The 23,403-nt window shown below is 53.1% G+C and overlaps 1 protein-coding gene across 2 annotated transcripts; it reads right to left on the minus strand.

Moving 5' to 3' along the window:
* Window positions 1-1,569: 1,569 nt before the first annotated feature.
* Window positions 1,570-20,667, minus strand: STRIP1 (striatin interacting protein 1). 2 transcript variants are annotated; one of them, XM_048826523.2, is made up of 21 exons: window positions 20,514-20,667; window positions 18,849-18,918; window positions 17,191-17,265; window positions 16,389-16,523; window positions 15,192-15,312; window positions 13,861-13,929; window positions 12,645-12,751; window positions 11,864-11,991; window positions 9,693-9,875; window positions 9,240-9,457; window positions 8,648-8,713; window positions 8,330-8,393; window positions 7,764-7,835; window positions 7,182-7,256; window positions 6,602-6,699; window positions 5,543-5,669; window positions 5,335-5,435; window positions 4,648-4,714; window positions 4,111-4,215; window positions 3,662-3,866; window positions 1,570-2,856 (listed from the first exon to the last, which is right to left on the minus strand). In XM_048826523.2, the coding sequence occupies exons 1-21, from the start codon at window positions 20,631-20,633 to the stop codon at window positions 2,609-2,611; spliced, it is 2,454 nt and encodes an 817-aa protein (XP_048682480.1). In that variant the 5' UTR covers window positions 20,634-20,667; the 3' UTR covers window positions 1,570-2,608. The 2 variants fall into 2 exon arrangements, with proteins under 2 accessions (XP_048682480.1, XP_048682479.2); XM_048826522.2 differs by lacking the exon at window positions 20,514-20,667 and adding an exon at window positions 19,954-20,112.
* Between the last annotated feature and the right edge of the window lie 2,736 nt (window positions 20,668-23,403).

A 23,403-nucleotide genomic window follows, 5' to 3' on the forward strand; every position in this document is an offset into this window, starting at 1 on the left:
CCGTGACCGCAGCAGCCATATGCTGGAAGAGCCAGGAAAGGGAGTGGGACTGCATCAGAGGGGCTCTGAAGACAGAGCCTAGTTCAGGTGTAACCCCAACCTCAAAGCACCAGCAGCCACATTCACGAGCACCGCGGCTTCCCTCCTCCCCATCTTTTTAATCCCTGTTTAGTTCCTTGCTCTAGCCTACCTCAGTCATGCGGCTGGTACAGGAAGCACGCCAAGGAGGCAGAGGCAGGCAATTGGCAGCCCTGCCATCCCCCACAGCACTGACAGCAGAAGACGAGTTTCACACCGTAAACTGCTGGCTAACAGCAAACTTGCGTCAATGGCAGCCACAGCACCACAGGCCTGCAAGGGGAGCTAGCCCGCGGGTCCTGACAAGGTGGGAGAGGGCCCCACAGTCTAGCCACTCTCAGGGCCTCATGCCCACAAATGGCCCACACAAGCCTTTCCCGGCTTCCCTTAGGAGGCCCCTCCACGGGCCTATAGGTTTCCCATGTAAGCAGATTTCCCACGCTTGCTTTCACCCTATTCCTCTTCGTTGTCAGATGTGGGCGGTCATGCCTACTGGCTGGAGTGAGAGTCACACCTAGCGGTTAGTACAGGAGTTGGGAGCCAGGAATAGGAGCCCAGGGTCAGAACTGGAAAAGGCAAAGCAGGAGCAGGGCTGGGTCCAAGGCAGGAGCAGGGCTGGGCAAAAGTGCGCCCAGAAGCTATCACAGCTGTGGGCGAACGCTTTGAGCAGCAACCAAACAGCTGCTGGGTTTAAGAGCTGGTCTGCTGACTCTTGCTACCAGTCAGGCAGGGTAGCCAATGCAGGCCAGCTGTGTTCGGCAGGTTCCCCAGAGCCGGCTCTGCTGCAGGCCCTGATCCTTGACATTAGCTAAGCACCTTTAAGACACCAGCCCACTGGTCACCTCACCCTCCTCATCACTGGGGATATGTAGTCCCCACCCCAGCTTCAGTGGTCACTTAGCCCAGCGATGCTCCTTGCCTCCCTTGTCTGTCAATCTCTGCAGCCCCCTGATCACCCACGCTGGTCAGAACTACCATTTTATCCAGCCATGGACCCAGCAAGACAGGGCACATCCCACCAGAGCCATGTAGAGAGGAATCAATAACTCATCCCCACTCTGTGTGACCCGAACCGTCTAACGTCTGCCCTTGTCCCCACCTCACCCGCTCTGCTAGTACCTGGCTGTGGCCGTGGCTGGCGTGCATGGGGATCGGCTGTATGAACAGACCCAGGGGCGAGCCGAGTACACTGGAAACTCTGCCCGGCTCAGGGTAATTGGCAAAGGAGAAAAACCTTGTGTGTCTAAGAGGGGCTAAGGCTGGAGCAGCCATAGCTGCAAGCTAGGAAGGAGCAGGTTGGTCCAGCTGGCTGAACAGCCAGACATCCACTGCGGGCACAGCTACCAATATAGGCTGGCCAACAGAACCTTGGGCCCAAGGCCCGATGGAAGAAGGGGAGACTGGGCCTCAAGAGAAGAAAAGGCCCAATTGGGGAAGGTGGATCGGGACCTGCTGGATATCTACAGGGAGGAACCCCAAACCTAGCTCAAGTCAAGTCCAAGCGCAAGATTGTTTAATGCAGAGTCACAAAGACATTAAAAACCTGGCATTTGCAGTTATACAGGAGAAATGGTTACAGGGCTATTTATAGATATGTACAGCTCCCCTGCGCCACCCAGCGGGGTGAGGCGGGAGAGCAGCCCAGCTCCACTTCCACCATGTCCCCTGCGTCCTAGCATCAGCCGCCTCGCTGCTAGGGGTCTTTTCTGCTATGCCCAGCCCTGGCGAGAGCACAGGCTGCTGCTACCCCTCTCTCCACCTACCTCCTCTACACACTAGGTGGCGGCACCGAGCCTGCTGCCCCCCACACCTCTGCCTTAACTGGAGCTGCTTTCCCCTCCTCTGTCCATGGAAGGAGGGTAGGAAATGGCAGTGAGAAAAGGCAGGTGGCTCGAGTGATGCCATGCCCCTGGGTGAATCATCCTCGGTGGGGATTGAACCCGGGACTTGTGGTTCTAAAAGCAGGAGCCTCTGCAGCCAGAGCAGAGACCCCCGGTCAGTTGGCCAAAGCTGTAGCAGGCTCAACCACCACTAGAGGGGGGATAGAGCACCACATTGCGTGGGCAGGAGTGACTGGTTTGGGACCATAACGGGCAGCCACATCCAACCCCCGGCACTGAGACAGAGCATAGAGCCCAGAGCCCTGTCTGAACCAAGCAGAGGGGCCAAGGAACGTGCTTCCTTCGGATGGGATTGGACTCTAGTGTCTTGGGGATGATGGAGGGACTCTGTCCTCCCCCCAGACCTCTCACTGAACAGCATGGAAGCCAAGCGACCCAGGAATGGCAGCGACTGTCGGGTCCCCACAAAGGCCCATGGCTGGTGCTGCTGTGTCCTTGGGCAGGTGGGATGAAGTCAGGTGGCCACCTGGAGGAGGATGGAGGAACACCTGTTCCAAGCAGCCTAAGCCACACCTGGAACATGCCTTCAGCAGATGAGGAAGAGGAGCTCGGCCATTCCCGGCACCGCCCCTTTGGCAAGTTAGCCCCAGCTCTGAGTCTCTGCCGGGCCCCCTAGTGTCACACAGGCATTATTGTAGCAGTTCTTCCCAGGAGATAGGTCTGGAGAAGACTTCCCTTTCTAGCCACAGGTCATAGTTCATCTGGAAATCCTCCGGCAGCTCCACCCTCTGGCCCAGCACGCTCTGTAAACAGTTATCCACAGGCAGGAAGTCGGGGTTGCTGTGCGCCCGGTCGTAGCGCCGGGAGTTGAAGCGCTCGATGCTGGCTCGCAGGGCGCACTCCTCCGCCTGGAAGTCCCAGGGCCGTGCATCCAGATCTAGGGCAGAAGGGAGAGGACATTAGGCCTAGACAGCCAGGGAAAGGTGGCCTCCTGGTCAGACCTTGCCTACCCTCTCCTCCCTTGGACAGGCAGATGCCCCTGCCCAGTCCATACCTGCGAGTCAGGAGTGTCAAGAGGAAAAGCCCCTTTCAGTGGGAACCCTACGATCAGGGCTCCCAATGCCCAGGCTTCAGGGCTTGAGCCGTCACCAGTGGGAGTCAGGGAGGGAACTGGGCAGTTAGGTGCTTTATGGCTTTTGCCAAGAGGGGATACCGGGCTAAGCGCACCACTGAGCTGCTGCCATATTGCAGTTGGGATGGCACTTCCCCATAAGGGGAGGTTGGTACAGCTGCCCTGGGGAGCGAGTTTCTACAGCTGCCGGTTCCTGATAGCTGAGGGACAGAAACAGGAGCGGCTCAACCACAGCTGCTAGGTCCAATGCCCCTGCCCACATCTTCAGGGTGGAGATGAAGCCTGCAGTGCTCCATCTTCACCCACCCACGCCATTCTCCCAGCATACAACGCTCCATCTTTGTCCAGGCAGCTGCCCTCATCTGTAATATGGAGGGACAGCCTCCTGGAGACTGCAGGTCCCAGCATGCAATGCTTCGCCTCCCCCTGGTGTATTAAAGACCTATTCTGTTTTATGCCAATTAGCGATGCCCTTTGGGCTCCTGGCCAGGTGCCAGCCTGGCCTGCTATTGGGCAAAGTGAGCAGATGCCCCCTGGGATAAGCACTCCCACTGGGCTCGACCCAACCCTGAGGCAGCAGGCACATGAGAGGCCACGGGGCGAGGGGTACCATTTCCATAGGCCCAGTCATCGTTGAGCCGGTGCCGCACTTTCTGGTAGATTGCGGACATGGTCTTCATGTTGCTTTTCCTCCACTGCCGTCCCAGGTACTTGGTCTGCACCTTGAGCAGCTTCAGGACGTAGAGCTGCATCATGGCTTGCTTCACCTTCAGGGCTCGTTTCAGGATGGGAGCCGACTTGAACACCACCAGCATCTAGGAGGCACACCGGTCACACCGCGCCGGGGGGCACCTGCTCCCTCAGCACGCACGTGGCTAACGCTGTGCCAGGCACATGTCCACCGAGCCCATCCACACACATCCCCGGCACCGGGACAAGGCCTGGATCAACGACTCACCCCACACTCCACTTGCGGAGGTTTTTAAGAGCCTTACACAGCCCCCACCCACACAGGTCTCTGCACCTCGTGGTCCCCACGCCCAGTGGACTCCCACTCACCATGGTCCTGGAGTGCTTCCACTTTGTCAGCTTGTTCAATATCCTCAAGAGGTTTATACAGGAGAACAGGTTCCGCCAGCAAAACTGATTATTGTCCCCGGCTTCCTACAGGGAGAGGAGAGCCGGGTGGGAGGGTGAGCAGCCAGCTTGGGGGTGTGCCGCGCAGGGCTGCCTGTGGGAGGAGGCTCACACTGAACAGGGCCAACCTGAAGGACAGGATTCCCTTTCCACCCAACCCTCCCCTAGTGCTAACTGGAGCCCAGTCACATGTGCGGGGAGCTGATCTCCGGAAAGCCTGGGTTGTCACAGCAAGGCAAGGAGCCCAGCACTGCTCCAGTCCTCTGAGCAGCAGCCTGCCCTGGGGGAGGAGCGGATCCTGCGGGTGCTTACACGCCTGCTCCCATCTGCTAGGCCTCCCAGTGCTGCAGAGAGTTCTCCTGGTTTGCCCTACAGCCCCTCTCTGCTCTGGCCCCAGCAGGGAAAGGACTTGACAACCAGGAGGGAGGCAGGCCCATGGGTACCCTGCAGGGCACTCACCAGACTCTCTGCCGTCAGCTCCGGAAGCTCGTGCACCACGCAGTAAGGGTAATCCAAGACCGAGATGCTAGAAGGAGAAGAGAGGGCCTCAGCCTCTCCTACTTGCTGATGCACAGCCCCAGCCTTGCGTGGGGGGATATCTGTGGAGTCCCCTGCACCCCTTGGGGCAGCTTCCTAAAGGATCCCATGGTGGGGACAGCTGACAACATCCATTTACTGAGAATGGGTCCCGCTGCCTGTGCCACAACCGAGGGGGGACGTTGCTGGGGATTCAGGCAGCATGGAAGGGAGCCTGACAGGAGAGATTAGAGAACAGCTCCCTTCCCATGGGCCCCACGGCAGGAGCAGCGTTTGGGGAGGGAGAGCAGGTGCTGGGTATCCCATTGTGGGTGCAGTGTTGGGAGCCCTCAAAGCACCCCACAACCCACTCAGTACCTCATGCTGGGCTGCTGATGGGGGGGGGAAACCAGGTACCGCATGGCAGTAATGGTGAGGGACCCCATCAGGTACCCCAAAAGGTACTTGGGTACCCCACTGCAGGGCCAGGGATGGGGGCCCTCAAGGTGCCTCACAACCCACTCGAGTAGCTCACTGCAGGGTTAGTGATGCTAGGGGGCACCCCACTGTGCAGCGATCCCACCCCATGGCAGCTGCAGGGTCAGCGAAGGGTCCTGGGCCCCCCGTTACCTGTTCTTGGCAGTGATGTAGGACATGATGTTCTGATTGAAGAATTTCAGGATGAGTGGGATGCAGTTGGCAAACACCAGGTGCTGGGCCATGTACTCAAACTAAGAGCAAAGATAAGGGAGGCAGGTAAGCGAGCAGATCTGAGCCCCCTCCCCCCCAGTGCTGCATGCTCCCCCAGTGTGCGGGGGGGTCCCCCGCCCAGGTTTACCTGATAAACGTGATTCAGCTTGAAGTGTTTGAGCAGCAGGAGCAGCACGGCGGAAATAGCCTTGACGATGATCTCTTTGTGCCGGTTCACGTCCACGCCCAGCTTCATGCTCTGCAGCACCGTGGTCCTGGAGGACAAAGCCCCAACCTCAGCCCCCTGTCTCAGGGAGGGGGTAACCAATCCCCAGGAGAGGGGATGGCCAGAGACAGCCAGACCATAACCCCGCCAAGGGAATACAGCCCACCGCCAATTCCCCCTGCTCTCCCTCTCCACAGCCACCACTCCGGTGTCCCCTGAAGGCCTTTCCTGCATCTCCAACTCTCATGCTACCTTCAATTAATGAATAAGGTTTCCATGGTACGTTTTACCCCACAGATCCCAAGGTGTCCAGCCAACAAACTCATCTCTGTGCCTAGTTTGGAGCCACTCCAGCCCACTGCTGAAATGCAGCCATCTCCGGGGCGGATGGCAGCAGTGACTAACAGAACACAGGAATGTTCCACAACAGTTCAGGGGAGGACAAATCCCGTCTCGGATAGAAACCACAATTCAGACTGGCACACCAGTTGGAATCAGGCCAGGACGCTGGGCTAACCCGCCCTGGAATCTGTACCAACATCTCAGCAGAAAGACAGCACCTCTGCAAGCACAATGCATCCAGTGCTGCAAGTCGTGACTCAGAGGGAAGGTGCCTCACCAGTCACCAGCACCGCAACCTACACCATCTTGGGCATGAGCCAAAGATCTCCCCCTCCAAGCGAGGGTCAGGCCTAACCCTGCTTAGCGTGAGAGATCTGACAGGATCTAGGGAGTCTAGCTCCAGGCCATTTCCTAGCTCAGAGTTAAGACTCGCCCTCAGCACAGGAAACTGAGTCACCAGCCACAGCCCAGGTGCTGGCTTAGACTCCCCAGCTCCAGCACAACCAGCCAGGCCTTAAAGCGCTGCCTTGCAAAGCCAGGAGGGGCCTTCTACCTACCGGAGACCTAGTCACCCCCATTATCTCACCCCCCGTTCACCCCGTTGTGGGCTTCTCCAGGCCACCAGAGAAGGGCACTCACGGCATCTCCTCCGGCAAGACGTCCGCGAGGATGTTAATGGAATCCGTCTTGGCTTTGGAAGTGGGGGCTGCAGCCAGCAGGATCTTCAGCAAGGCAATCTGTGGAGGGCATCCAAGAGCTGGGTGAGGGCAAGAAGGGCCTCCGAGGGCAGAGAACAGGGCTGGGGGTGCTGACGCAAAGGTGCTTAATGGCCCTCAATTCGGCATGCGGTGGGGAAAGGTGAGAAGATGCCACCAGGCGTGTGCCAGTGAACACTGAGGGGGCACATACCAACGGGCGGGGGGGGGGGGGGCGCTGAAGTCATGTGACTGGGAACATACGCACAAGCAGGGGCAATCAGGCACTTGTCAGGAGACGGTTCTGAAGCAGCAGAGGGCACAATCAAGCACACGCCAATGGACAGGGAAAGGAGGAGTGATCCGGTATGACTTGGCACCTACCAGTGGAAAGGGGTTGAGATCATGGGATCGGGCCCACCCCAGTGTAAGTTTGGCGAGGAGAGCCCAGCTGTACTGGTCAAGACGGGAGAGCGGGAAGGGATGGGGCTCGGGCTAGGATCAGTAGTGTGGCCACAACTCACCATGTACTGGGGCAGGCTGGGAAGGAGGCCCTGGTACAGGGTTTCCGTAGGAACTTGCTCCACTTCCTCTTCCCCCTAGTACAGAGATGAGAGAACCTCACCCTGAGAACGTCTCCAGCCCTCGGCAGGTGGCCGGTGGTGGGGTGGGGTGCCGGGGCCTGCCTGGCTCGTGGCTCTGCAGAACCAGACGTGAGCACAACGCAGCCTCCCAGGACACGGGCCCAGCCCTCCCCTCCCCCAAAGGACAGCCTAGCAGTCACACAGCATGCTGCCACATAGGGATCAGAGCTCGTGAGGGGGGAGGAACCTCCCCCCGCAGGTTACCCTTGAGCAAACCTCTCTGGCTAACTGAAGACGCAGCAGTGACAGGCTCCTGCATGCAGTCACCTCCTCAGGGGATACAGGATTGGCAGGGTCCCCGAGGACATCCAGCCACCCAAAGGAACCCCAATCGGCAGCTCTGCAGGCCCCACAACCAGCCCCCTGGCCTCCTCCTCACCCTCCCCGAAGAGCCACTTTACGGATCTGCCTCCCTGCAACATGTGGACTCTCCACAGAGGGGAGCACCCCTGTGGCACTCACCCCGGAGAGCGGGGAGCGCACGTACTCCTCTTCCATCTGAACCTGAACCTCCGCGATCGACGTGTACTTGTGCTGTGCAGAGACAGAGCAGGGGAGGTTAATGCCACCGGCGCGGGGAGACTCCCGCAGTCCCTTCGCTGACAGCACACACGCCACCAGCTGCAGCCCGCCCAGAAGGGAAGCCACAGCCATGCTTGTGAAGGCAGGTGCCTGTAACATTTTATGACTATTACATGTTCTGTCCACCTGACTTATGTTGTTTGCTACCTGCTCTCAAGGGGTTCATTCCAACAGGAAAGCGAATGGACCTTTCTGGTAACCCTCCACTGACCACCACTGGATGGTGACCTGGTTCAGGAGACCCAGGGCAGACAAGGGAACTTTGCAGGGGAAAAGAGGGCAGTCCTGGGAGAACAGGAGAGAGGGCAGGCTGGAGGCCTGGCACCTGGACGGGTTGCACAGTCTGGGAGGATCAAAGGTACAGCTGGCCCTCAACTGGCAGGAGAGGTTAGAGGCACCCGCACACACAGGCAGTGTCGAGGGGAGCCCGTGAGGGGGGCACTCACCAGTTTCAGGGTTCGGATGCTCTCGTGGATGGGCCTGGGCAGCCCCACCACCGTGTTCGTGTCACTAGAGAGAGGAAAGAGCCAGACTGACATGGAGGCTGAAAACACCCCCTCCTCCTGGTCAGAAAGGAGAGGATCCATTTCTCCTAGAGGGCAGAGAGCAGCCACCGAGCTGGGGAAAGAGCCCAGTGGGGTCTTGTCCATCAGCTGTCGCCTTGCCAGTGCATCAGCATGAGGCCAAAGTCGGACGAACCACGAACTGGCTCTGCCCAGGACCCAAAGTTTATACCTCCACGGCCTGGCTCTGCTTTAACTCACCTCCCCAGCGTGTAGCCAATGAACTTGCTGCGGCTGGATTCCAGGAACATCTCGATGTCCTTCTCTCTGCGGGAAGGAGGAGACCACTTACCACGCAGTCAGGCCCAGGCCTTCCACCACTACCGTGGTGGAGAGCTAATTACAACCAGAAAAAACGAATCAGCCCAACAGAGCTCTCCTGGGTCAAGTGAGATTCAGAGACAGCAGACCTCCTGCCTCCACTCCAAAGTCCCACCCCAGGAGGGTCCCCACCCCTAGGTGAGCTCCAGAGAACAGCACTGCAGCCCATCTTGTCTCTAAGACAACAGCCAGGCTGGGCTCCAGTGTGGAACACGATAACCCATCGTTGCTCCAAGACAATGCCACCACCCTGGAGGCTCATAACACTGGGGTGGTTGATCTCGACAGCCTCACTACTGGACAGTTCTGCGAGGGTCTGTATCCTGAAGGATAGTGGTCTCCATCTGGGGAGCGGAAATCTGTCTCGCACTTTAACCATCACCCCTCAGTGTTCATTAGACAAGCCGATGGCAGAACACTGCCAGGGGCCTGACACAAGGTCAGTCCTAGTGGTCCTGAGGTGACAACTCACCTGACCTTGGGAGCCCAGGGCAGCCCCTTTGGGCAGGCGAATCGGTCAGTGGGAGGGTGCTGGATGGGTGGAGGCATCACCTCGTCTCGTTCCAGGGGGAATGTCTCCCCCTCGAGGCTGCTGTCATCGTCATTCTCCTCCTCTTCCTCACGGGAGTCGTCAGCTTTGTAAGGGTCCCGCTCATTGAAGGCATCGAGGTTGTCTTGCTTAATCAGAGCCTGGAACCAAGGGAGAAGGCAGCTAAATGGGGAGCGGGTGAACATCAGATCGAGAGACATGGGGAGACAATAACTCTGGGGTGCAAGTCACGCCAAGATCACACCTGACTCCCCAGCATGCCAAGGGCAAGAAGCTGGCTGCCCTGTGTTACCCTTGTTAATTTCACTGTCCCCTTGAGGGCAAGGTGACATTCCCTCCACGACTGCCCCTGATCTCGCCCAGATTCAGCCTCACCTTGTGTTCCCGCCGGCCCCGTTTCTGCTGCTGTTCGATCAGGTCGGAGGCCGACGCCGGTGGGGACGCAGCCCTCATGTTGCGGATCACTTTGATGCTGTCCTCTGGAAGTGACGGGAGGCCCAGTATCTCCCGTTTCTCGGCTTTCATGGCTTGGAGCTCCTCAAAGCCTCCCAGAGTGCACTGCAATACAGACACCCCCCACACACCCGGGATTGTGACTGAGGCGACCGCATGGACAAGCTCCCGCCGGACCCACAGCATACAGGGTTCGCTCACGCGTCAGAGGTCCAAGCACCCAACGCTGCCTGGCAGAAAGTCCACGCGAACAGATCCCCAAGGCAAAGAGCTCTGCCCATAAACCTTACGTATGGGGTCTGTTATTTAGGGTCTATCTAGGCTAGATCCTAGAACGTCAGACACTGGACTGCTCAGTCTGAAGACAGCCCAAAAGCCAATGGACAGAAGGCACCCCTGGGGTTCTAGCTACAGGACGTCACAGATCTAGTGAAGTGAAGGGCGCACTTTCCTTTGGTCAAGAGGCCATTCAGGAAAGAGGAGTATGGTCTAGAGGTGGGAGCACAGCGCTGATAATCAGAAGCTCTAATCCCACTTCTCACACCATCTTCCCTCTATGACCATGAGCATCCAAAACACTTGGCACCTCAGGTCTCCCATCTGTAATGTGGGGACAACACTGGTGACAGGCCTTACCACACCGTGAGAGGATCTCTATGGTGCGCTCTGACTGTGAAAAGCGCAATGGGATTCTGCCCCGGGGGCCCTACCATTCTACCTCCTCTGAAGGAATGGAGGATCTGCTACAGGAACCCAGCAGTATTCAGCACAAGGGCAACTGGGAGTTAAAGGCTCCAGGAAGTCAGCATAACCCTTGTTATTCATACACGGAAGGAGCTTTCAGCTTCGACAGCTGGCAACGTGTTTAGCAACACAGGGAGGGGGAATTTAACAGAAAATCGACCCTGTCAATAGCTCCCTGTAAACAGATTATGGAATTTCACCTGCTCCAAGCCACAACTTGCACTGGAGACTGTCTACATTACAGACTGACACTGTGTTGATCTCACATACTGTTTGTGTCTAGCCAGTTATCAAGCAGTTACTCATTGCCAGGATGGTACAGGGACATGACCCTGACCGTGAGCAGAGCTGTCACACACTTGTTCCAATGGTTAATTACTCTCACTGTTAAAAATGTATGCCTTATTTTCAGTCTGAATTTGTCTAGCTTCAATTTCCAGCCATTGGATCCTATTAGACCTTTCCCTGGTAGATCAAAGACCCCATTATTAAATATTTGTTCCCCGGGTGACGGACTGTCATTAAGTCACCAATTAACCTTGTCTTTGTTAAGCTAAACAGATTGAGGTCCTTGAGTCTATCACTAGAGGACAGGTTTTCTAATGCTTTCATCATTCTCGTGATTCTTCTCTGCACTCTCTGCAATTTATCCACATCCTGACTGAATTATGGGCACCAGAACTGGACGCAGTATTTCAGCAGCGGTCGCACCAGTGTCAAATACCCAGATCCCAGAGATCACAAAGAGAGGTAAAATAACTTCTCTGCTCCCAGTCTGTTTATGCATCCAACGATATGTTAGCCCTTTGGGCCACAGCATTGCATGTTTACCTCACTGTCTATCTCAACCCCCAGTCTTTCTCAGGGTCATTGCTTCCCGGGACAGAGTCCCCCATACTGTCAGTATAACCTACGTTCTTTGTTTCTAGAGGAATACAGTTACATTTAGCTGTATTAAAACGCATATCTAGATCGCTCTGAATCAGGTGACCCGTTCTCTTCACTCTTTACCACTCCCCCAATTTGTGTGTCACTTGCAAACTTTATCAGTGATGATTTTATGTTTTCTTCCCGGCCAGGGATAGAAGTGTGAAATAGCGTAGGGCCAGAACCAACCCCTGCAGGACCCACTGGAAACACACCCACTCCACAACGATCCCCTGTTTACAATTACTCAGCTGCATCTCAGGGCGGATGTACCAAGTTTATCACAGGACAAGACAGTCAGGGCGCCTATCACTTGCTTCCAGCCAAGTCGGCCCCAGATGAGATGCCAAGGAACGAATCACTTGGATGATGGCTTTAGAAACCTTGTCCCAACTCCCCGGCTCAGGCCAGGGGATTCTTACCAGCGCCGTTTTCCAGAGCAGTAGCAGCACCTTCTTCATAGGGAAGTGCGGGGCATGGCCGCTGCAGAATTTGGTCACCATTCCGAAAAGCATGACGGAAAACGGCTCGTTGTTATACAGCGGGGCCCCTAGAAGCAAACACACCCATGACAGCCCGGCTCGCCTGAAGAGCGCCCACCCTCCCATCACCACCTCACTCTCAGGGCAGAGCTCCGGCATGTTCCTAACCTCACCATTAAATCCCCTACATGCTCACCCCCGCCCTCATCCTCTCTCCAGCCAGCTCGTCTCCTCCCTTCTGAAGCCCAGGACCTACCCTATCTGCTTATAAATAATTCTGATGTTGGGCAAGGATGGCCCCAGAGACCAGACTCCACAGCAGAGATACAGTACGGGCAATGAGAATGCTGGCTTCCTTTGCTCTGCCACCTCCGGTGTGGCTTAGCCGTGCCCCAGAGGAATCCTCCAATAACAGCAAAAGAATCCTGTCTCCATGGCCCATTCAGGCTTTGGCTGATTTGCCAAGACAGACAAGAAGAGCATTGGGAATGGATTCTGCAGAGTGGGCTCATGTTGCCTGGGAATTGGAATGGGACCCAGTAATTCACTTCACACAGGCCACTGAACTGCTGTAAGAGGAGGACTGCTGGTCACTACCAAATGGGCCAGATTCGAACCACTACAGAGATTCCAGGCCCGGGCTCATCACCTTGCAGGGAACACTGCTGTAATCTACCCACCCCACCATTACACACCCGGGACATTCCAGGGAGGATCCTACCTAGCTCTGCTCGGAAAGTCTGCCTAATGGTCTTCCACTCAATCTTGTCTCCCTCAGCCTCCTGCCGGACAGTCTCTACGATCAGGTACATGATGTTCAGCAACACCCTACAAATCATAGAGAGTCAGACAGTACCATGGGATGACCAAGGGGGGAGCAGGTCTCAGAGGAGCTGCCTATGACCTGCTGGCTCCAACAACACTTAGAAAGGCAGTCATGTTCTGCTCCCATTTGTCAACATCCCACAGGAGGAACAGATCAGACTCAAGGGGACTAGAGTTAGATATCGGAGTTGGGGGTAAGAAACCCTCTGGAGGAGTGTTACCCAACTCGGGGGGGTGGGGGTGAGGCGGAAATCACAAGATGTTGAACATCTTATTATAATCTAAAACAAAGAAACCCTCCCCCCCACCTCCCCCAACCCAGGTCCTTCAAGGTCATAGAGTTTAAGGCCAGAAGGGTCGCCATGATGATCAGTCTGACCAACTGTATATTACAGGCCACGGAACATCCCCCAGTCAGCCCCGCACCAAGCCAACAACCAGATTTAGACCAAAGCGTTACAGCCCTCAGAAGACGAAACTATCATGTGGCACAGGCAGAGAACAGGTCAAGGATCCCCTCTCTGGTGACACACAAACTAACCAATTATCTAGGCTCTGCATCGGCATCACTGATACACTTTTTACTCTTCGTAAATAAAAGTGGGTCGTGAACATTTTTAACTTCAGATAACGGGTCACCAACCTGAAAAGACTGAGAAAGTGTGCTCCACTCCTCACCCCTTTGCCCCCCGTCTTTTGACCCCGTAGCAGTAATTCGCTGTGTACATGGATTAGGAGATGGTCTGACCCTGTATGGCAAGCCCTACTGGTCCATCAGTCCAGTATCCAGCCTCCGGCAGCAGCCTGTACTTGATCCTGCAGAGATGCTATCGAGCTTAGCATGTCTACAGTGCTTTTCGAGCCCAGAGCTCAACACACTTTAACAAAGGTGGGTGCCATTAGACCCATTTTATAGGTGGGGTAAATGAGGCACAAAGAGACCACAGGGAGTCAACACTCTGGAAATGGCGCCCGATCTCTAGCCCTCTCTGCGGGACTGCACACCTCTCAAAGAGGGAAACAAATCCCATAATGCACCTGCCAAAGCTCCTTTCTGAACCTCCAGGCCCTCAGCTTAGACCCTCACCAGCCTGTCCCCATCATTTACTCACCTCAAATCTGTGCTGTCGGCCAGGGAGATGGCGGGCTTCCTCACGGCACTGCTGCAGGCGGCGCTGTTACTGAGGGAGGAAAGAGACTCAGACCCTCAGATCAGGCTGCCCACACCTCCCCCTGGGAAAACGCAGTTTGGATGGTTTAACACCGCCGTAAACAACCCATTAAACCACACAGGGTCGCTGCTGCTGGACTCTCACACATGGCTAGCATCTACGGATGCCAAAGACTGGAAGCCTTCAAATCAAACTGGCGACGCAGGGAGCAAGCTCAGAGTCCCTGGGAAAGAATATGACGCTCTCCTAGGGGAAAACTAAATCACCTTTAGTACTTGCTGCAGCTGCGCTTCTTAAACATCTCACTAAACCTCCCCCAGAACTTAGCCCCATTTCTCAGATGGGGAAACAGACACAGCAATGCAGTGATCTGCCCTAGGCCTCAAAGGGAGTCAGCATCAGAGCCAGGACTGGCATTCAGGAATTCCTGGCTCCCAGGCCTGCTCTCAGAAACCCCTCCCTCAAGTGCAAAGCTCTCCACTCCAGAGCCCGCTGCTGACGTGAAAGGGCTTGGTCCTTAGCGGATTCTCCCCCACAGGTGCCCATCAACAATGGACTCACAGTCTACGCTCAGGGCAGACCTAAGGCTGCACCACATCTAACACGCTCGCTGGGTAAATGGACTAACCCCCGGGAAGAACCATTCTCTCCAGAACGGGTGTCTGACCATGCGTATACCTCCCTGCCCCTCTTCCCATTGCAGAATAAAAGTGTTCTGGAGAGCATGCAGGAAGAGATGACTCTTTGCAAACATGCCTTTCATCATTGCGTGAGCACGCTTCCTTAGGATGGCAAGGGAAGTACAGCTCAAGGGACTGGAAATGGGACAAAGAGCCTTTCCACTACAGATCTCCAGTTCAAATCCAGCCCAGCTGCCACCAACTAACCACTGGTTGGAAGCGGGCGGGAATTCCGTTCCTAGTAGCCAAAACCCACCCCCACTGTTGGCAGCCTGAATACAGAGACCGAGGATTGACCGGACTGAGCTAGAGGCAGTATCTCCAGGACACGCGTGAAGCACTCTGAAACTTGCAAAACTCACTACTGCCTACATCGCCCCGGTCCTTGGAGCCAAAGCCCAACCCGACTCCCGCTGGCGTCAACAGGAGCCTTCCCGCTGACTCTGACGGAAACTGGATTGGGAGCAGAGAGCTGCTGGGAAGTGCACATCTTTCATAAACTGGAAAAAGATCCAGGTGGAGCAGTTCACACTCATGTTATCAAAACTCCTTTGGCAGAGCTTTTCATATCCCCAGCCCCATGGTACTTACTCAATCTCCATGTTCAGAAGCTCCACCAAAGCGTTGAAGGTCCCAACTTCCAGTAGCAAGAAAATGTTATATCGCATCCAGGCTTGAACTTCAGCTTCGGAGCCGCACTCTCCAAAGGTGCCTGTAAGAATGGTATTATTGGGTCACCTTTCCACCAAGAATCTCAGCACACTTCACAGACATCGAAGCAAGCCTCAGAGAGCCCAGGCGAATCTGATCCACGGATTACAGACAGGAAGACAGGCACTGAGAGGGGAAGAGACTTGCTCCAGGTCTCAGGATAAAAAGAAAAATTAGTGGCTGAGCTGGGCGAAGAATCCAGATCACCCAACTCCCGTTCCAGTGCCCCATCTACTGGGTTAGAAGTTGGACAAAAGCATTTAAGAGAAATATTTTTCCGTTGAAATGATCCACTTGGATTTAAAGATTTCCCCTGAAGCATTTGCAACCCAAACGTTGCCACATTGAGCTAGTGCAGGGGAAGCAGGGGCCAGATTCTGGCCCCAGCCCATACGCGCTGATCTGATATAGGGACTGTAAAATGGACACAACCGCCAGAGGGAGGATTCCCCGTGCTGTGGCAGCTCTGTAAGGCTCAGGTGCATGGCCCCATGATGCCCACAGCATAGGGGACAGGCCTGGGGGTAGGAGAGGGAGTAGGGACAGTGCTCAGCACCATGGCCATTCTGGCCTGTGGAGCATTCCACCGGCAGACAAAGGGAGACTGCTCCAGGCCCCCTAGCTGCTGTTAATTTGACTGGGGCCACATCAGCCCTCAGTGCAGGAAGAACGTGGGTATTGCAAAGGCGGTTTAAACAACATAATTTTTTATTTATTAATTATTATTATTATTAGAGGCACCTTTGGAAAATGCAACTCCGCAGCTTAAATCAACCTTCGCCCCAGACCCTCCTGGGCTACCCCTTATGTGCTGTACTTAAGAATCGAGCCCCTAAACAGGAACCCAACTAGAAATAAAGGTGAAAATGACTCATCGATTTCGCTGCCTGAGCCGAACAGGTAAGATGGCAACAATCGTACCAAGTTAATTCAGATCAAACAGCTGCAGGTGTGACCATGGACATGAGGAGGGAAGCTGGTTTCTAACCTGCGTGCCCGTGTAATAAAAATTCTACATAGAAAAGTTAACAGGGATTTCAGAACAGGACCAATTCTTCTGCCGACATTGCAATGTACCTTGTGCAACGTAGAGGATGGCTCGGGCCACCTTGAGCCTCTTCTCCCTGGCAGTGACCTCCAGCCCATCGAGGAGCCGCATGGCATGGGTTCGATGCTGGCTGCTGTCCAGCTCGGTCCATTTTTTATCCAGCACTGAAAAGCCAAACACAGCTAGTTTTGTCAGAGGTTGCTCCCCGCAGCTGGAAGGGGATGTATATTTCTTCCCCTCTCCAAAAGCCAGGAAACTATGAAGCAGTTACAGCTGCAATTCTTTCATAGGATGTAAAACAAATAGAGGAAAATTCAGAGCATTCAGCCTAAATGGAGCATCAATTTGGACGGGGTGTTCATCACAGCCATGGGACAAGGCATAGGTATGTCTGATCATCAAGGGGCCAGGCGGCAGGAACTGTCTGCCTTCTAGTACAGCACAGAATTAATCAGACTCATCGGTCTGATTCCACATCAGCAGCGATCAGAAGCCAGTACTGTCAACGACCTTCATAAAACGAGATGGTTGTTCTTAATGGACAGACTTCCACATCTTTCAGCACAGTCGGCACCAATTAACCACCTAACACATTTTGATAGACTAAGTGCTGATTGGGCCATGGACACTTATCTACTCTTTCCCCTTCAGTTCACAGTGAGACACATTAGGTGTCCTGTGAACACTGACAACATCTGTTAGCAAACACTACCTAAGGTAAACAAGGAATCAATGTACATGGCTGGTTCCTTCCTTCTGACACAGGGATAGGTGCACATCAATACTTCTGTCTCCTATTGTCTATGTTCTACAGGTGACAACATCTCTTACCGTGGACCCTAAAATCTTCCTCAAAGCATTTTCGATTCAGCTGGAACTCCGGACCCTCCGTGTAGCTGTATAGTTCTGCCAAGAGAGCACACTGGTGTCTGCTGGTTGCCAATTTCATTTCAGAAAACACCTACCAAAAACTACACAGTTCTCAGCTGTGAAACTAAGGAGCACGGACTTCACTTCAGTCATATCACACTTAATGTTTATTGGAATCTGTGGTCATTAGAATCTGCATGGTTTTACTTGTCACCTGGGAATTGCTGCTATGGGTTATTTCTACACATACTAATTATATTAATTTTTTAAAAAAAGATTTCTCATCACTGAAGTTTTCTACACTTAGGGCCCATTGTTTTCAGTTTTTATTTTATTTAATTTTTCCAGGCAATTTATCAGTGTTTATTACCACAGCAACAAAAACAGGTGAAAAATCAGTGCAAAAAATATTAGTAATTTTTCTGGGTAAATATCGGGGTATATTTTGGCGGACAGAAAGACGGGGGAAAGCTATTCACTAGATTAATGCTTTGAATTCCGTTCATCAATGTAGTTTGCTGTAAAACTAAAACAGAACTCAAAACACAGTGCCACCGCTGAGTAAGAAAACAATACACCTCTAATCCCGAAATAAAACTTTTCATTTGAATAAATGGTTTATTGTTGTAGACTTAGAACTATTCGCCTATAAATATTTACATTTAATACTTGGGCCACACTATTTGCAGTGCATACACTCAACTTCATCCTTTCCCTGTTTTTTTTTTTTTTAACTTTCGAATACTTCCTTGGGTTCTGAAATGTATCCTGATACAGATTTTCATTTTCTTCCTATTTTAGCGTGTCAAAACTTTAAACTGCTATCTGCTAACAACTTGAAATGTGTACGTGGCGGGCGTGAGATTCCTCAGTACATACCGATGCACATACACTTCAGAGTTTGCGTGCGTGCCTGCCTGTTTGTTTATTGTGTGCATCTTCTAGACTAATACATAGTCTTACTTCAACAGGCAGTTTTGCATATACACACAAACTAATGTATTATCATAATACATATATCTCATGCAATGTATTGTATTTGCCGAATAAAGTTATTTTTTATATATTTGAATGATACAAAAGTAGGGTGAAAATCAGAAAAAAATGAATAATACTTTTTGTAAAACCTGGACATTTTTCAATAAAAATCGGTTTAAACTGAAAACGAAGTGGCTTATGTATACTCAAACGCTCAAAACATAAAAGATCTCAGAACAATGTTTTACATAAGTGAAATTAAATAGAAATTATTTTTGGTATTTAAAATATTATTACTAGTGAAAAGAGTTTATCTGGATGTTAATTTCTCAAGTATTTGGGATCCAAACACTGCATCCACTAGCCTGAAAACTGAAAGCTGAAACTGACAAGAAAGTCAAGTGAACCTGATTAGCCTGGTTGTCCAACATGGGAAATACAAAAAAAAAAAAAAAAAAAAAAAAAAGCAGGGTATATGGCAAAAATTAGTTAATTAAAACAAACAGAATTTTAACAAAGTGTTATTAAGCTAAAAACAGCTATATGAAAAATATATTATTTTTTGAGTCAATAGTGTTCTTTTACTGACCAGTGAGCAAAAAACAATACATTTAAACCTAATGGTTAAATTATTTCCTTACCCGACAGTTCTGCAGACCATCTATCTGTGTCTGCATATTCAAACTCCAAGTCTGGGGATTCGGAATAGCCCTGATGGCAGAAGAAAAACAATTTTAATGAGTCACTATTCAGTAAAAAGAAAAGGAGGACTTGTGGCATCTTAGAGACTAACACATTTATTTGCGCATAAGCTTTCGTGAGCTACAGCTCACTTCACTGGATGCATCCGATGAAGTGAGCTGTAGCTCATGAAACCTTATGCACAAATAAATGTGTTCGTCTCTAAGGTGCCACAAGTACTCCTTTTCTTTTTGTGAATACAGACTAACATGGCTGCTACTCTGAAACCTAGTCAGTAAAACAAATTCACTCTCTGTAGCTTTCAAAATTCATCCAGTTGCAAGTTCGGTACAGTATTTTCAGTCTAACAGATATGAAATTTACCAGTGCATCAACAGTATCAAGGTAACCTACTAAAATGCCTTCTGTATTTTAAATGGGTGTAACATTCAACATTTCTTATTCCTACCCAATTGTGTAATGTTGCTCTGTGCTGTTGAAAAATCATGTTCCATTAAGTTGTATTTCAGCAGTGAGTGACCCCTGTTTGTATACAGCCTATAAAGCATTCTGGGAGCCTTTGAAGGGAAAGGCACTATGTAAAATTTTATATATCCACATGCTTATTTAATCCTAAAACTGGAGCAGACTAGTCTGGACCAGGGAGCTCTCAGATCTAGTCAATTTAGAATAAATGTGAACCACTCTGAAGTCTGGGATGCTACCACAGTCCAAATCCTCACCCTCACCATTAAGTACCAACAGAATACAAAGAATAACTAAGTAGGTAAGTAAGTAAATACAGAGTAGAGGCAATATTACTGACACTGGAAAAAGATCAAGACTGCAACAAGATGCAGTAGCTTTAAAAGAAATGAACATAAGTCATCAACAGGCTCCCTTGGCTAAGCTTTAGAGGAATCTTGTGCCATCTGCTATCAGAGGCCAGGATGCACCACCTTTGGAAAAGCAACCAGGAGTCCGGTGGCACCTTAGAGACCAACAGATGTATTTGGGCACAAGCTTTCGGGGGAGGGGGACGACGACACACTTCTTCGGATTCACCTTTGGGACTGGGATCAAATGGAACAGCAGCATCCATGTACTCATCTTAAGGCCGGGAGTCTCAACCCGTTGATCACGGCGGGCTCTCCGGGTCACCATCCACGCAACCGTGGGGCCCCGAGGACGTGACCTGGGGGGCCGGTGTGCTGACGGGGCCGCCCGCGGGCGGGGGAGCGGCTCTGGCCGGGGAGCAGGGGCGCCGAGGCGCGGGCCGACACGGAACCCCCCCGCCGGCCCGGCGCCCAGACACCGCGCCGAGGGGCGCTTTGCCTGTACGTCCACAGCCAGACCGGCCGGGCCCCAGGCAGGACCCGACTCCCCCCGCAGGACCGGGGCCCCAGGGACCCACATAGCAGGGGAAGGGGGCTGGACCCGGCACCGGGACCCCCCCCTCCCCGTGGGGGTGGGTCAGACCCCCCGACACCCAGAAGGGGGAGGGGGCTGCCCCATTTGGACCCGGTACCCAGCCGCCCCGCCCACAAGGCCCCGCCCATTCGGAGCCGGAACCGGAGCGACGCCGGCGGACCGAGGTGGGAGCAGGGCCGCGGCCGCGCTCTCACCTCCGAGTCCTTGCGCTGGTTGCGGTTGAACTCGCGGCCCTTCCCCGCCGGCAGCAGCCCGCCCCGCTGCTTGTTGTTCACGATCAGCGGCCCCGGCCCGCCGACGCCGCCCGGCTCCATCGCCGCCCGCCCCGGGCCCCGCCGCTCTCTCGCGAGAGGCGCGCGCGCGCGCTCCCTTCTCGCGAGATCGGCGGCCCGGGAGGGCGAGGGGTCGAGGCGGCCATGTGCGGTGTGGCGTGCGTGCGGGGCGGCCCAGGCGGCCATGGCGGGTGTGTCATTCAGCTAAGAGGCGGCCGACGCGTGGGTCGCTTGAGGCAGCCATGTTAGGAGTGGCGGGAGCTGCATCAATCCGCCTTTTCAGGGCCTGTGCTGGCTGCTGTGGGGGGGGGCTGCCATCACATCAGCATCCAGCAGAGCCAACCCCTCCCCCTCCAAAAGCCGCAAATCAACCCCGGACGCCTGGGTCCTGCTCCCAGGCCGAGGCCCACGGGGGAGAGGGCCCTACAGCCCAGCACCCTTCCGGCTGGGGTGCCCTCCGCCCTCAGGCAAGAGGCGCACGCCCCTGGATCTTCAAACCCGCACTTCCGCGCGGCCCACCACAGCCTCCTGGGCGTCTCACCCAGCCGCAGGGCCCGCCGGCCCCGCCCTGGCACCGAGCAACCACGAGGCAGCCTCAAGCCAGTTCCTGGATAAATGCCGCAACCCCCAGCCAGGCCAGGCCCAGCATCCTACTTCTCGAGCTCTAAAAATCACACGCCCTTAGCTGGTGCGAGAAATACATCTTTTATCCTCTGGGATGGCCACCCACCTACTCAGTCCTACAGCCGGCTCGTATCTTTCACCAGGCCCCTGCAGACTCGAACGAGGGTGCTTTCACGTGAGGGACCTGGAGTCCACTCAAGAGAGCAACAGCTACCCAGGTACGCAAGGGGAGAATCAAACCCACTGACTTCAGACCACAGCCTCCTCTTGGTCGGTGCTGACACCCCTTGCCTTTGAGGGATCTCACAGACACAGCTTAAGGTTGGAGGTGGCTGCGGGTGGGATTTGTCTTCCTTGACACCAGTTCTAACCTTCCCTCCTAGCTTTTAAACAGCTTTGATCACCCTCTAAAAGGTTGACATGACCACGATTTTCTCTCCCTCTCCCTTTTCCCAGACATCAGCTACATTTGTTCATGCTAGTGAAGTTGGAGGTGGCTTTCATACCAAACAGCCTCTAGACTGACACTAGCCTGCACAAGTCCAGGCAGTCAGGTGCTCTGTTGCCTGCTTGGCTGAGACTCTGCTATGAGGAGTGGTGGGTTGGGACTCAAGGGAAGGGAGTTTTTTTCCCTTTATTTATTCAATCATTTCTACAAGCTCCATTTCATTTAATGGACTGTAGTTGAATTAAGTGCCCCTCTGGCTCGAGATCACTCTAGGCTCCTGCAAGGGGCCTGAGCCAGGTTCAGGGTAAGGATGTTCCTCTGGGCCTCTCCATATAGCCCAGCTACTTCACTCCTACCTGTCCGTATCATTATTCCTGTTTTACAGATGGGGCAACTGAAAAATACAGAAAGAAAAGGAGTACTTGTGGCACGTTAGAGACTAACCAATTTATTTGAGCATGAGCTTTCGTGAGCTACAGCTCACTTCATCAGATGCATACCGTGGAAACTGCAGCAGACTTTATATACACACAGAGAATATGAAACAATACCTCCTCCCACCCCACTGTCCTGCTGGTAATAGCTTATCTAAAGTGATCAACAGGTGGGCCATTTCCAGCACAAATCCAGGTTTTCTCACCCTCCACCCCCCCCCACAAATTCACTCTCCTGCTGGTGCTAGCCCATCCAAAGTGACAACTCTTTACATAACCCGACTTGATTATGTAAAGAGTTGTCACTTTGGATGGGCTAGCACCAGCAGGAGAGTGAATTTGTGTGGGGGGTGGAGGGTGAGAAAACCTGGATTTGTGCTGGAAATGGCCCACCTGATGATCACTTTAGATAAGCTATTACCAGCAGGACAGTGGGGTGGGAGGAGGTATTGTTTCATATTCTCTGTGTGTATATAAAGTCTGCTGCAGTTTCCACGGTATGCATCTGATGAAGTGAGCTGTAGCTCACGAAAGCTCATGCTCAAATAAATTGGTTAGTCTCTAAGGTGCCACAAGTACTCCTTTTCTTTTTGCGAATACAGACTAACACGGCTGTTCCTCTGAAACCTGAAATACAGAAAGAAGTGACTTGCCCAGGGTCACCAGCAGGCCAGTGGCAGAGCTGAGATTAAAAAGAAGGTCTCCCGAGTCCCATCCTGTGGAAGTAATTTCCTGTGTAACCTTTAACTCCTGCCAACCATCTGTCTGATTAACTCAGTGACTTAGTCCTAGGAGAGGGGAACTCCAATTGCACCGCATTGGTTTGGAGCAGTGGCTGTGGGAGTAGGAATGTCTACTCACCACAGCAAGCAGCTTTGCACACGAATGCAAGGCAGTTTCCAAGAACAACAAGCAGTTGCAACAGCAAAAGGTTCAGGTGCAGACAGGGCTTTAAGTAGTTGCCTTAAGTGCTCCATCTATAAGCAGCCCTGGTTTAGTTCAATATAGTTTTAGAGGACACATGCATTGCTGAAGTTAACATTTTAAAGCCTAAACTCCTATCCTTTTTAAAAGGTTGCATTAGGATGCCCATATTTTCATCATGGAAAATGAGCTATTAGTACCAGCAAGCCAGACTAACGCAGGACCCTACAGTTCTCAGCATCCCACTCTGACCCCACACAGCAAAATTCATTATGGTGAAACTGACAAAATTGCTATTCTCTGAAATCACCAGAACAGGATTCTTGTCAGTTCAATACCCTACAACCTCACAAGAACAGAGCAGACAGAGAGGAGGCCTGGC

The sequence above is a fragment of the Caretta caretta genome, chromosome 21, assembly GCF_965140235.1.
Source record: "Caretta caretta isolate rCarCar2 chromosome 21, rCarCar1.hap1, whole genome shotgun sequence".
Classification (NCBI taxonomy): Eukaryota; Metazoa; Chordata; order Testudines; family Cheloniidae; genus Caretta; species Caretta caretta.

Bases quoted from the DNA above. Each gene is read 5' to 3' on its own strand.
- STRIP1 (XM_048826523.2), bottom strand. From the start codon at position 20,633: ATGGAGCCGGGCGGCGTCGGCGGGCCGGGGCCGCTGATCGTGAACAAC. The intron at 15,313-16,388 runs GTACATTGCAAT...CCATTCTTACAG, and splicing joins CATCCTCTACGTTGCACAAG to GCACCTTTGGAGAGTGCGGC. The intron at 8,714-9,239 runs GTGAGTTGTCAC...TCCTTCCCGCAG, and splicing joins CCCTGGGCTCCCAAGGTCAG to AGAGAAGGACATCGAGATGT.